The 15197-nt window shown below is 39.6% G+C and overlaps 1 protein-coding gene across 5 annotated transcripts in view; it reads left to right on the plus strand.

The window, feature by feature from the left end:
• The window catches only part of LOC123704247 (mitogen-activated protein kinase-binding protein 1), a 110235-nt gene extending 97248 nt beyond the window's left edge, over positions 1-12987 (plus strand). For 4 of the 5 annotated variants that reach the window (XM_045652550.1, XM_045652554.1, XM_045652555.1 and 1 more), the window contains 8 exons: positions 3284-3394; positions 4480-4607; positions 5133-5265; positions 6460-6555; positions 7334-7435; positions 7717-7833; positions 12077-12175; positions 12462-12987. In XM_045652550.1, the coding sequence (XP_045508506.1) occupies positions 3284-3394; positions 4480-4607; positions 5133-5265; positions 6460-6555; positions 7334-7435; positions 7717-7833; positions 12077-12175; positions 12462-12607 (932 nt within the window). In that variant the 3' untranslated portion in view covers positions 12608-12987. The remainder of the gene's footprint in view (positions 1-3283; positions 3395-4479; positions 4608-5132; positions 5266-6459; positions 6556-7333; positions 7436-7716; positions 7834-12076; positions 12176-12461) is intronic. The other variant, XM_045652553.1, reaches the window with a different exon arrangement.
• Positions 12988-15197: the final 2210 nt, after the last annotated feature.

The raw sequence follows: 15197 nt of genomic DNA on the forward strand, positions 1-15197 counted from the left end.
GACACAGCAGTGCTAGTTTCTTTTTAAATCAGAAGAAGTATATGAAGAACAGTTGTAGCCAAGAATCTGTACTATCCGATGAGTTTTTGGATAACGATCAACACTTATCAAGAACAAATTGTAATTCCCTAGAGAGTGTTTTATCGGATGACTCGGAATGTACTAAAAGTGCGCCTTTGGAAATGCTGTTTGAAGGCAAAAGACCACACACCAAGATAGCTAATAGTCAAAGTTGTTACGAGTTCGATAACACGTCGAAGAGTTATGGTTCAAGTCCGAATAACGTTCCCTATTTAACGGGATATATGTATAATAATTACTTCGCGGAATCGTCTACGTCTAGAGTCGATTATCATGAACCGACGCCTGTTGTAGCGCAAAAACCACCTATTCATAAGGTTTACGGTTTTGAAGTGCCAACTTCTGAGTTCTCAGGACATAAAACCGTGACAAGATCTAAAAGTCTATACGATTCCGCGTCAAAACAACCACCACCGCCTCCAAAGAATATAGCGTATTATTTTGACGGTAGCAATGTGAAACAATACGCTGGTGAAAAGAAAGGCTTTGATGACATACCGAGATTAAAGAATAACGACTATATGGCAAGCACAAGCAAGTCTTTGCAACCAAAGTTTGCTGAGAAGAATAAATATAAAAGTGAAATGATTGGATGTGAATCAAATAGCATGGTCAAATCGAAGAGTTGTAGTTTCGAAGTGGTCTTGGAACCGGCATCGAAGCCGAATCCCTTGAAAAATTTAATGGAAAAACGAAATTCTCACGTACAAAAGAATTTGGAGAAATTTGAGGAACAAATACGCAAAAACACTCAATGCAAAGTGAATAAAAATCAGCTTAATAAAGAAAAAGCTAATGTCACAAAGTATAATAATGCTACTAAAAGTCTGGAAAGGGATTCTGGCCAAAAGCACAATAACAACAACAACAATAATAACAAAATAACGATGGAATTTGTTCCACACAAACCTCCCAAACCTATGAAAAGAACATCGTCCACTAAAACTAATAATAGACTTAAAAGTAACTTGGAAAAATCAGGTCTAAGTTCATCCATATCTTCCCAATACAAAGCCAAACTAGATGGCTTACAAAACAAAAATTACATAACAAATAACAAAAAACTTGAAGATAAGAATTCTAATACAATGGATCAAGATAATGTGGAAAAAACATTTGACGTATTCGTTAAGGAAAGAGAAATTAATGATAATAAATGCGAAATGCAATTGGATAGTCTTGAAGTTTATGCAATGCAAAAAATGGAAAGAAAAAAACAAATGAGCGTGGACTCTCTAGACGTAAGCGATGACAATCATGATTTCGCAAAAGACTCTTTAGATTATTACGCGGAACAGGATAATAAATACTATGAAAAGACCAAGAAAGATATATCAAATCTCAGAATGACGAAAAACGAATTTGAAACAGCGACACCAAGTCACAGTAAACAAAATAATGAATCGAAGGAAAATATAGCGCCTGAAAGTGACGAAGTGAAGAAATACAAGTACATAGAAAGGAAACTAGAAATTATAAATAAATTAGTTGAAATGGAAGAACGAAAGATACTACAAGAGAAAATATTTAAAGAGTGGCGAATGAAACCGCTAGAAGCAAATATCAATGATGGAAAAGGAGTAGTAAAAGTGTTATCTCAAAAGTTTGAAAAATTAGCTACAAAACAGACCACAGTACCTAATTTTGCATCTCTCACTTTAGAAGAAGCTACAGATAATGAAAATATAGATACAAAAGAAATTAAACGCAATTTGAGTTTACCAGATATTTTAGATACAGAACAAATAGGTCTAACAGTTGGAGGTGCTGATATATCCAACGACAGTGCAAATAATATTATAGAAGAGGAACAATTAAATAATACAGTACAAGAGGTTCAACCGCCTAAACCCTTACCACAGAGAGTTTACAACGAAATGGTGTTTCCAAAAACAGACGTCCATCTAGATAGCGAGAACTATGAATCATCAACTACGAGTTCTAGTTGTACGAATTCCCCTAAACGCATGTCAATATACGGTTTTAACCGACCAAAAGTGCCGTTTCGGAGAATAATTCGCCACCCGGTTCCTAGACTATGTCTAGAGAATCAAGCTAGAATGCGCCCGCCGTTCTGTTCCGGGAATGTCGTAAGGGGCTTAGCGAGAAAGTTGCCTATAGTCCCGGTGCTGCCGTCAAAATTTCCAACGCCATCAGGTTCGGATAGCATGAATAGATGTCGTGACGGTTCTGTTTTATTTGCGCTTTGTATAGTGCGAATCCTAGTCGTTTGCAGATATTGTGATATGTGATCTATATTATAAGTAAAAAGGTGTAGATAGGTTACCAACACAACATTCGATCGATTAGGATGCTTTTTCACCAGAGATGTTCATGATGTGTAGTATCATAATGCAGTGATGTGATTGGTCCTTTACAAACACACCCCTCGCTACGCATCTTCGTAAATCTCTGGTAGAAAGCCACCCTGACGTCGAAGTGAGATGGCATGATTCAACTATCGTGAGCGAAAAAGAGACAACTTAAGTCAATCGTAGCTAATTAGGCACATTTCTACACCTTTCTACTTATTATTGATAGTCACGTTGATTCTCAGTGTCACAATCATTTGCTTCTTGCGTTGTTTTTAGAAGCATGATTGTTTTTTTTAATAACGTTTGCACGTTTTTTTTTAATATAGTGATGTGTGCATTTAAAGCTTGATCAAAAATTTAAATTTGTTTTGTTAAAGAGATTATTTTTATTTTTGATCATGCGCATGCCTATTGTATGCTTTATTTTAAATGTATTGGACGAAGTGAAATGACACGCGAAAAACATTATAAAATAACCATTTTAATGTTTATTTGTTCTACAATTTTGGTTAAGATAACTAAGTACGTTTTTCTGTTTGATCTTACGCGAATATTATACTTAATTAGAGCCTTTTAACGGATTTTTAATGCGAGTTATTAATTATATTATTAACCGACGTTTCGCACACATCTAGCGAGGTCATAGTACAATGAATTAATCGCGTTAGTCTTTAATTTCTAAAGATAATCATAGATAGATGTTTTACTATGTTATCCCTTATTCAAAGACTACATTATTTGTATTACATAATTTTTACACTTTTAATAAAATATTTTCTTCTAATAAAATCAAACGCACTTATAATCAATTATTTTCTTTAAATCAACTCACTTCGTTCATTACAACCATTACGGTACAAAGCATGACGTTATTACTATAACAACAGCGCGCACGCACCTCACGCCGCCGGAGCAAGAGAGCGAGACAGGTATGCGTCGCGCTATCTCACTCTCGGACCTCGCGGCCAAGCCAGTGCCGGCTCCGAGGACGCCGCAAGGTTGGTACTGTGGTGGTGTAGGAATATAACATACTAGCTGCGCTCCGCGGTTTCACCCGCAGTGCTCCGCTTCTGTTGGTCTTAGCGTAATGATATATAGCCTATAGCCTTCCTCGATAAATGGGCTATCTAACACCGAAATAATTTTTCAAATCGGACCCGTAGTTTCCGAGATTAGCGCGTTCAAACAAACAAACTCTTCAGCTTTATAATATTAGTATAGATTGGTGCAATGATCTTCCTAATTTGGTCATGTTGGTCATTTGTATATGTTAGGTAAAGGTTGGGACCAAGGATTGGTACTTGGGGTACTCCGGTTGGTAATTGTATGAAATAACATGGAGATAAGCTATCTTTTTTAATACATACTAATGAATAACTTATTTCGGTTTATTATATTCTAACATATTTTTTCGAATAATAATATTTTTAATTTTATCTTCCTGAATTACGGTATAAGGTAAAAAAATTCCACCATCTAGTTTGTATTCTAACATTTTTCAAACTCATCTTTCAAATCAATGCCTTATTTTATTAGCAAATAAATATAAAAATCTATGTTAATTGTCATTGCTTCTTATATAAAATTATGTCTGTATTGGCATGTATGTCTGTTTGCTTTCAATTTATACCTAAGCTTCGGAATTGCGCTTTGCATTATGAATTTGTATTATGCATTTTTTTGTATTTAACTTTCTCAATATATATTTTAAATAATTCCATAAATATATTTAACGCCTTACCTAAAAATATAAGAGAGCTACCGTTAAATAGTTTTAAATTTAAACTTAAAAACTGGTTAATTGACAAATGCCATTATAATTTGAATGAATTTTTTGACGCAAATATGTAATAATTTATTTTAATTTTATCTGAATCTCAGTCATCAATAAATTAATGTTTTTAATTTATATTAATTTAAAATTTAACAAGCACGAATTAATGTAACTATTCGCATGCCAGCTGAGACTGGCGAATTGTGTAGAACAAGTTCTCTCATAACACCATTGTATTACCACTTTTCTTGCGTATAAATTCATTTCATTTCATTTCAACTCCAAAAACAATTCCATTTCAACACACAGGCCAAACAAAACCCGCACAAACGAACGCGAACTCAAGTAAATCGCCGAGCGGTTTCACACGACCGGCGCCGCGGTACAACAACAAGTCGAACATGACGAGGAGCAACAGTGTTGGCGTGTTGAACCAGGTAACACACACACAGATACAGACAGACATACGAACATAAACGGACTTATTTGACAGACAGAATTACTGTCATAACACAAAAACTCACAACAACACAGAAAGTCACACCAACACATAGAAAGTTACGCCAACACACAGAAAGTCTCACCAACACATATAAAGTTACACCAACCCACAGAAGCTCACACCAACACACTTACACATACACATATGTCATACACAAATGGCTACACTTAAGAAATCGATACTTGGTGGTCGATATGTTCCTCTGTTTTTGTGCCATAAAAATATAATAAATTATTTGTATTTTTACGTGTTTGCATTTTTTTTTGCCAAAAAAAGGAACACAAGGTTGTTTTGTACCAATTTAGTATTTACTTGATTCCTACCATCACAAAAATAAAATAACATTCACAATAATACCGTTTCAAACTGTGTCATTATTTCCATATAGAAACATATAAATTTACAGCACAATAATTATTAAATTTAACTTATTTTTAATTCTAATTTTTTTATTCCTTAGAGCGACTCAGAATCCGATCCCCAACCATCCAGACAACGAGGCGGTGGGCTAATGCGGCCAACAATAAGTTCTATGAATAAACAAGCTACCAATACAGCAAGGAGGCGGGGTCTAGCCAATGCGTATAGTACAGGTAAATAGACAAACAAACGAAAAAAAAGTTGGAAAAAGAATTCTCGAGGGTAGTTTTCAGGTAAAAAAGCATACGTGTCCGAAGTGAAACTTCTTTGGCAAGATTCGAAATCGTCGCCTTACTCCATGACGTGACGATTTGGCCATGACGCGACTTGATATTTTACTCTCAACGCGCCTAAATAAGTTTCACTTCAAAATGAGGGTAGTTTTGAATACTATGTCGTAGAGAAAATTAAGCAGCAGTTTAATAGTCAAGGTTAGTTTAACACGATTTAATGAAGAGGCTAGTCTTTTAATTGAATTTATTAAGCTTAGTTGACTGCGATATGTTCTATTTGAACATAAATATTAAATACATACTATTGACGCATTCGAAATAGCATTTAAAATTAATTTTAAAAAGCAATCTATAGTTGTAGCAAAATGCACATTACTCTAGTTAGTTTTAACTTTTACTAAATCACTATTTTAACTGTGACTTTCACTGATTTAAGATTGTGATTGATTGATGATTGTAACGTTACAATTTTTGATTGATCGATTGATGAATTGACTGAGTGGATTTATTTATTTATTAGCGGTCCGCCCCGGCTTCGCCCGTGGTACATATTCTGCAATAAAAGGTAGCCTATGTTCATGCTCAGGGTCTAAAGATTGTTTGTGTCAAATTTCATCAAAATCGGTTGAGAGGAGTTACTTTCGCATTTATAATATTATATAAATAAATAAATAAATAAATAATTTATTTCACTTAAAACATTTTACAAATTAGAGCGACCCAGGCTCCTAATAGGGATTTTTGAAAGTAATAGTTTATTTGATCGTAATTGGCATTTAATTTATGTTTTCATTTTAAATGTTAAAAGTGTATATATATGTATATTATGTAAGTTTGATTTTGAATGATTATAGATAAATTGACTTTGCCACAAGATGAATTGAATTACTGTAAATTATATTTTCTGCTCTCGCTCGCACTTCAAGCCTTACATGGAACGCCTCAGAGCGAGGTAACGCCGCATGAGTCATGTTTTTTCGTGCGTGCAGCCGGCTCTATCGAATTATAAGACGTTGTCACGTCAACTCAAGCTTCATTATCACCTAAATAGTCTAGCTTCATCACAAATAGTCTAGCTTCATCACAAATAGTCTAGCCCACTACACTACACTAAAACTAACAAACTAACTACAGTTAACGTCGCCCGTTCGGAGTCGAGCTCTGAAGCCGAGGAACGAGAGACCCCGCGGCCGAGAGCTGCGAGCGCTGATCGAGCTACTAGACGATTGGGTAAGATAAATGGGGTAAAGGGGGGGAAAATGGGTATAGGGGGTAAAATTAAGGGCGGGAAAAGATGGGGGAAATAATAGGGGTAAAATTAAGGGCGGGAAAATATGCTAGTAGTTTAACCCGGCGAGCGCAAAGTTGGGTGTGATATACCCAACCTTCGAAAATAGATTAGTATTTTATCTGCGAATTGTTAGTATGCTTCATGCGCCTCAATAGCTGCGCGATGGGAGGTTAAGAAGCATTAAATGCCATTTGATTATCCGACATCCGGCGAATGGTGTGGATGACGTAGAAGTGGTCAATGGGTGCGAGACACCCACCTTGCACTGCTTGTAACGAATTTCAATAAACTTTAATTTTTATCTTCTAATTATGTTACCTATATTATTTTGGTGTATTTTCACTTTAAACGTCTAGACTGTCGGTAAACATGACCAATACAGATTATAGCATATTTTTGAAGAATCTGAAGCCAATTGTCTGGCGACTGTGGCAGTGACCGATGAGTGCTGCACAATGATTATATAAAAATTATTGCTTAGGTAATGGAAGCTATTTGTTAGGGAAAAATAGGTAATTAGTTTGTTACTCGCGAAAAATAAGTACTTAAAATAAAAGTGTATTAAAACTACATAATTACTATCTGGGTATGTCGCACCCACCTGGCGCGGCTAGTGATAATGAAAATTGTAAGGACGATAATAAAGATTGTTTTATTTCTGTACTGTAACTGTCCAAATTAAAATTACAAATAAATAAAAACAAATATATTTCGCAGGTCGCAGCGGCAGCAATGGCGATTTATCAGCCAAAGCCCGCGAAGTGACGAACAGACTGACGAACACGACGAGACAGCGGCCGAAGGAAGTTGAGAATAATTGTGAGTTTTTATTTATAATATTACTACGTTTCCGCCCGCGCAGTCAAAGATAAACCCGCATAGTTCCCGTTCCCGTGGGATTTCCGGGATTGCGTCACTTTCCCGGGATAAAAAGTAGCCTATGTCCTTTCTCGGGTATCAAAATATCTCCATAATTTCATGAAAATTGGTTCAGTAGTTTAGGTGTGATTGAGTAACAGACAGACAGACAGAGTTACTTTCGCATTTATAATATTAGTAATGGATTTCATAAATTAATGTTGTTTTTTTAATTCCCATAGTATCATCATCACAACAATGCAGCACGCTCACGGAACAACTGACGAAGACGGCCAGCAAAGTGGTTCAACTGTACCGTACGTTGCAAAGGGAACCGAACTCAGCGGCTGAGATTAGTGGTACGTGGGGCAAGGGGCAAGTTGTGTGGGGCAAGGGGCAAGTTGTGTGGGGCAAGGGGCAGGTTGTGTGAGGCAAGGGGCAAGTTGTGTGTGGCAAGGGGCAAGTTGTATGAGGCAAGGGGCAAGTTGTGTGTGGCAAGGGGCAAGCTGTATGAGGCAAGGGGCAAGCTGTGTATGGCAAGGGGCAAGTTGTGTGGGGCAAGGGGCAAGTTGTGTGGGGCAAGGGGCAAGTTGTGTGGGGCAAGGGGCAAGTTGTGTGGAGCAAGGGGCAAGTTGTGTGGGGCAAGGGGCTAGTTGTGTATGGCAAGGGGCAAGTTGTATGAGGCAAGGGGCAAGTTGTGTGAGGCAAGAAGCAAGTTGTGTGGGGCAGGGGGCAAGTTGTGTGTGGCAAGGGGCAAGTTGTATGAGGCAAGCGGCAAGTTGTGCGGGGCAAGGGGCGAGTTGTATGAGGCAAGGGGCGAGTTGTATGAGGCAAGGGGCAAGTTGTATGAGGCAAGGGGCAAGTTGTGTGTGGCAAGGGGCAAGTTGTATGAGGCAAGGGGCAAGTTGTGTGGGGCAAGGGGCGAGTTGTATGAGGCAAGGGGCGAGTTGTATGAGGCAAGGGGCAAGTTGTATGAGGCAAGGGGCGAGTTGTATGAGGCAAGGGGCAAGTTGTGTGTGGCAAGGGGCAAGTTGTGTGAGGCAAGGGGCAAGTTGTGCGGGGCAAGGGGCAGGTTATGTGAGGCAAGGGGCAAGTTGTGTGTGGCAAGGGGCAAGCTGTATGAGGCAAGGGGCAAGCTGTGTATGGCAAGGGGCAAGTTGTGTGGGGCAAGGGGCAAGTCGTGTGGGGCAAGGGGCAAGTTGTGTGGGGCAAGGGGCAAGTTGTGTGGGGCAAGGGGGGCAAGTTGTGTGGGGCAAGGGGCTAGTTGTGTATGGCAAGGGGCAAGTTGTATGAGGCAAGGAGCAAGTTGTGTGGGGCAGGGGGCAAGTTGTGTGGGGCAGGGGGCAAGTTGTGTGGGGCAAGGGGCTAGTTGTGTATGGCAAGGGGCAAGTTGTATGAGGCAAGGGGCAAGTTGTGTGAGGCAAGGAGCAAGTTGTGTGGGGCAGGGGGCAAGTTGTGTGGGGCAAGTTGTGTATGGCAAGGGGCAAGTTGTATGAGGCAAGGGGCAAGTTGTGTGGGGCAAGTTGTGTGTGGCAAGGGGCAAGTTGTATGAGGCAAGGGGCAAGTTGTGTGGGGCAAGTTGTGCGTGGCAAGGGGCAATTTGTGTGTTGCAAGGGGCAAGTTGTGTGAGGCAAGGGGCAAGTTGTATGAGGCAAGGAGCAAGTTGTGTGTGGCAAGGGGCAAGTTGTGTGTTGCAAGGGGCAAGTTGTATGAGGCAAGGGGCAAGTTGTGTGGGGCAAGTTGTGTGTGGCAAGGGGCAATTTGTATGAGGCAAGGGGCAAGTTGTATGTGGCAAGGGGCAAGTTGTATGAGGCAAGGGGCAAGCGTGGCAAGGGGCAATTTGTGTGTTGCAAGGGGCAAGTTGTGTGAGGCAAGGGGCAAGTTGTATGAGGCAAGGAGCAAGTTGTGTGTGGCAAGGGGCAAGTTGTGTGTTGCAAGGGGCAAGTTGTATGAGGCAAGGGGCAAGTTGTGTGGGGCAAGTTGTGTGTGGCAAGGGGCAATTTGTATGAGGCAAGTTGTATGAGGCAAGGGGCAAGTTGTGTGAGGCAAGGAGCAAGTTGTGTGGGGCAGGGGGCAAGTTGTGTGGGGCAAGTTGTGTATGGCAAGGGGCAAGTTGTATGAGGCAAGGGGCAAGTTGTGTGGGGCAAGTTGTGCGTGGCAAGGGGCAATTTGTGTGTTGCAAGGGGCAAGTTGTGTGAGGCAAGGGGCAAGTTGTATGAGGCAAGGAGCAAGTTGTGTGTGGCAAGGGGCAAGTTGTGTGTTGCAAGGGGCAAGTTGTATGAGGCAAGGGGCAAGTTGTGTGGGGCAAGTTGTGTGTGGCAAGGGGCAATTTGTATGAGGCAAGGGGCAAGTTGTATGTGGCAAGGGGCAAGTTGTATGAGGCAAGGGGCAAGCGTGGCAAGGGGCAATTTGTGTGTTGCAAGGGGCAAGTTGTGTGAGGCAAGGGGCAAGTTGTATGAGGCAAGGAGCAAGTTGTGTGTGGCAAGGGGCAATTTGTGTGTTGCAAGGGGCAAGTTGTATGAGGCAAGGGGCAAGTTGTATGAGGCAAGGGGCAAGTTGTATGAGGCAAGGGCAAGTTGTGTGGGGCAAGTTGTGTGTGGCAAGGGGCAAGTTGTATGAGGCAAGGGGCAAGTTGTGTGGGGCAAGTTGTGCGTGGCAAGGGGCAATTTGTGTGTTGCAAGGGGCAAGTTGTGTGAGGCAAGGGGCAAGTTGTATGAGGCAAGGAGCAAGTTGTGTGTGGCAAGGGGCAAGTTGTGTGTTGCAAGGGGCAAGTTGTATGAGGCAAGGGGCAAGTTGTGTGGGGCAAGTTGTGTGTGGCAAGGGGCAATTTGTATGAGGCAAGGGGCAAGTTGTATGTGGCAAGGGGCAAGTTGTATGAGGCAAGGGGCAAGCGTGGCAAGGGGCAATTTGTGTGTTGCAAGGGGCAAGTTGTGTGAGGCAAGGGGCAAGTTGTATGAGGCAAGGAGCAAGTTGTGTGTGGCAAGGGGCAAGTTGTATGTGGCAAGGGGCAAGTTGTGTGTTGCAAGGGGCAAGTTGTATGAGGCAAGGGGCAAGTTGTGTGGGGCAAGTTGTGTGTGGCAAGGGGCAATTTGTATGAGGCAAGGGGCAAGTTGTATGTGGCAAGGGGCAAGTTGTATGAGGCAAGGGGCAAGTTGTGTGAGGCAAGGGGCAAGTTGTGTGGGGCAAGTTATGTGTGGCAAGGGGCAATTTGTATGAGGCAAGGGGCAAGTTGTGTGTGACAAGGGGCAAGTTGTATGAGACAAGGGGCAAGTTGTGTGTGGCAAGGGGCAAGTTGTGTGAGGCAACGAGCAAGTTGTGTGGGGCAGGGGGCAAGTTGTATGAGGCCAGGGGCAAGTTGTGTGGGGCAAGGAGCAATTTGTGTGGGGCAGGGGGCAAGTTGTGTGTGGCAAGGGGCAATTTGTATGAGGCAAGGGGCAAGTTGTGTGTGACAAGGGGCAAGTTGTATGAGGCAAGGGGCAAGTTGTGTGTGGCAAGGGGCAAGTTGTGTGAGGCAACGAGCAAGTTGTGTGGGGCAAGGGGCTAGTTGTGTGTGGCAAGGGGCAAGTTGTATGAGGCAAGGGGCAAGTTGTGTGTGGCAAGGGGCAAGTTGTGTGAGGCAACGAGCAAGTTGTGTGGGGCAGGGGGCAAGTTGTATGAGGCCAGGGGCAAGTTATGTAAGGAGCAATTTGTGTGGGGCAGGGGGCAAGTTGTGTGGGGCAAGTTGTGTGTGGCAAGGGGCAAGTTGTATGAGGCAAGGGGCAAGTTGTGTGTGGCAAGGGGCAAGTTGTATGAGGCAAGGGGCAAGTTGTGTGTGGCAAGGGGCAAGTTGTGTGGGGCAGGGGGCAAGTTGTATGAGGCAAGGGGCAAGTTGTGTGGCGCAAGGATCAATTTGTGTGGGGCAGGGGGCAAGTTGTGTGGGGCAAGTTGTGTGTGGCAAGGGGCAAGTTGTGTGTGGCAAGGGGCAAGTTGTATGAGGCAAGGAGCAAGTTGTGTGGGGCAGGGGGCAAGTTGTGTGGGGCAAGGGGCAAGTTGTGTTAGGCAAGGAGCATGTTGTGTGGGGGCAAGTTGTGTGGGGCATGTTGTGTGTGGCAAGGGGCAAGATGTGTGGGGCAAGGGGCAAGTTGTATGAGGCAAGTTGTGTGTTGCAAGGGGCAAGTTGTATGAGGCAAGGGGCAAGTTGTGTGTTGCAAGGGGCAAGTTGTATGAGGCAAGGGGCAAGTTGTGTGTTGCAAGGGGCAAGTTGTATGAGGCAAGGGGCAAGTTGTATGAGGCTAGGGGCAAGTTGTATGTGGCAATGGGCAAGTTGTATGTGGCAAGGGGCAAGTTGTATGTGGCAAGGGGCAAGTTGTATGAGGCAAGGGGCAAGTTGTATGTGGCAATGGGCAAGTTGTATGTGGCAAGGGGCAAGTTGTGTGAGGCAAGGGGCAAGTTGTATGAGGCAAGGGGTAAGTTGTACGTATGCACGTATATACGTAGGTACGTGTATATTTGAATCCGTATTTATGTTCCTGTTTTCATAATACATAATTCTTATTTTATTTCATAATAATGCTTAAATAAACTTCAATAAAATATTCTTATAATAGTTTTTATGTCTTTCAGGCTTAGAAGCAGCCATTTTAGAAACTCAAAAGGTCCTTCGAGCGGCGATACCCGGCGAACCAGATAATAGACAGAGGATTGATAATTTATTATCTAAAGGTATTTATTTATAGATATGTTTTATTTTTTATTTATGATAACCGACTTCAAAAAAGAAAAAAATAATAATTATGAAATCACAAATAGTTCTGGGTTTTGTTACTTCAGACCTTTTGATTGACCGATTTTGATGTTTCATTAAAAAAAATTTCAAATAACAGTTTATGCCATAGAATCATATTTTATTTTTTATTTTACAATCAATATCAACATAAAACACATTTAACAATTAACATATGTATTTTATTTATTTATTTCGTATCATAAACCTATTTATTTATTCCAGAAGGTCCAACAACCGGCAACCCAGCCATAACCCTCATTGAGCAATACTCGGACATATTGCTCAACATGATGCAAAATAAAATGGTCAATCAGTTCTCACAGAGCCCGCAAAGCCTTCCCGCGAGAGAACCCGGGGCGGATAGCTAGTATAGGAACTAAATGTATGGCAACACGATAACTAGTAAATGTGTTTAATATCAAAATGGTTGACAACACTGGATAGCGAGAATTTTGAGATAATGATGGCAACACTCATGAGAAGTAGGAAAATAAAAGTCAATATGTGAAATTTGAGCTACTGAAATAGGTCAAATAAGAAAATACATATATCGTCAATATGTAAATTTTAATAGTTTTTAAAAAGTAAAAAAGACACTGTATTAGCACATGAGGCAACACTGAACTACAACTGCAAACTAATTTTGAAAATAGATCGACATTGAAATTGTTTGAAAAAGAAAAAGAGACTACCTATGTGAAAAACAGAATTTTGAATATAGAATGTTGTGTTTATTCGAAATCGAAAAAGCAAAGGACAATGCCCACCTTCCATACATTTGAAAACCTGATAAAGAAAGTTTATGTATAGACCGCAAGTATAGCAGGAATACTGCGTGCTTGATTAGGGAATAATTCCCTGTTTTCACTTTTACCAGTTAAACGCCAGGAATTTTAAAAAATACGAATTACTACTTTGTAGGTTAGGAATTGTCGCGGGCAAATTATCAACACAAATAGCTATGGAAATATGTAGGCAGTACATATGTACCAAGTAGGTATTTAAAAGTTAATTAATTATATCATTCTACCTATTAATTACAGAGAGCTTTCACTCAGGCAAAATGTACCTATGCTGGTAGTGCCAATGAGTATGTAGGTTAGGTAATCACTACATTTTGTAAAGAACCTACCTACTTTTAGTAAAAATATATTTTTATGAGTAATCTCTAAAAGGATTGCAATACTTTATTCTGAACTAGTTATTCGCTCGCGAAGAAAATAATGTGGATCAAATACTGACCTACAGTCTTGCCTACAGTAAAGCAACTTTCTTATCTGGGTAAAACAGGAATCATAAATGAAACATTAATATAAGAAGGTATATTTTTATTCATAAATCGAAATCTATATCTCTTACTACAACATCATCCAACCGTTCAGCAGGAGCAGATATATTCTCTTCGTATCTAGCCCATCCAAGGTACCGGTTCGAATATGACCGGCGCCGATTCGAATATGACAGGCGGCTGTCAAACGTCAAAACAATCCGTTTCACTCTATCATCATCATAATTAAACGTAAACTGATAATGTTCGTATTATTTTTTACTTGACTTTAATAAATGTTCATAATATTTTACTATTTAGGTAAAAGAATTAAGTACTTAAAATATAACAAACAGTAATAAAACTAGTTAAAATAGTAAAAGTCAGTCTCCAGTCGTCACTCGCCAGCAAGTAAAACGGAACGTAGCAACTCTACAGATAACGTTCAAAAACCATAATTTCATTTTTTAAGAAGTTTGTACGAGTTTAGAAAAATAACAAAAATCTTTTTTTCCTACGTCTCTGATAAAAAAATGATAAGCGTAATGAGTTCACAATAAAATAAGCTAAATTTTAAGATTTGTTTCATTTCTATACATGTTCAGGTGAAAAATGGGCATTGTTCTTTCAAAATGGAACGTGTACTTTCAAATTCGAAATATTCTTCGAAATGTGTAATTGGAATTCATTTTTAATAATGGAATTCTGTGACATTTCAAACTTTTTGGGTGTGAAGTGAATTCGCAAATTGAAGATGACTAAATATTGAGAATTTTTTAAATAAATTGGAAAAAATCAATGATATTTTATAGGCGATCGCGATGGTAACTTGGATTTGAGAATATTTGAAATAAAATATGGAATTTTGGTAAAGGAAGGAATTTCTAAATAGTAATATGTAATTTAAATAACTTCGCTTTTGGAATATTATGATGGTTATTATAAAACATACAAAATTGGAAATCTAATAATATTTTTCTTTTTTACTCATACAGCAGAGTAAAATAAAATTGCCTTATAATAAAAAATTTGGTTAAAATAGGAAATGGACGAATAGCCAATGCTTGAAAATATCATTTTTATAAAAAACTAGCTTCCGCCCACGACTTTGTACGTTTATCCCCGTTTTTCCCCGTTCCCGTAAGAATTTCGGGAAATCCTTTCTTAGCGGATGCCTACGTCCTAACATCTACCTGCATGCCAAATTTCAGCCCGATACGTCCAGTGGTTTGGGCTGTGCGTTGATAGATCACTATATCAGTCACCTTTGAGTTTTATATATAGAGATAATGAAAAACTTCAACAAAATATAGTTGAAATAACTGATTTAAAATAATTTTTATTGGAATATATAGAATTTAAAGCAATAGGAATTGATTTAGGGAATTGAATTATAAAATAACCAATTTAATTCAAATTCAAATTCAAATTAATTTATTTGCCAAATATATATGCCAATGCCAATATTTATAAAATATTTGAATTAATTTAAAATCATGGATTTATTTGTGGAATTGAAATGTTATGAATATATAAATATTATATTTAATTATGTTTATTTACTGGAATAATCAGACAAGGCTTTATATTTAAAGTTTCACTATTACTATATATAATATATATTTATTTATACAGTTTTTTTTTATTTAAAGTATGTTTATATTGTAATAACAATAAGTCCAAAAAGTCTT

The sequence above is a fragment of the Colias croceus genome, chromosome 29, assembly GCF_905220415.1.
Source record: "Colias croceus chromosome 29, ilColCroc2.1".
Taxonomy (NCBI): domain Eukaryota; kingdom Metazoa; phylum Arthropoda; class Insecta; order Lepidoptera; family Pieridae; genus Colias; species Colias croceus.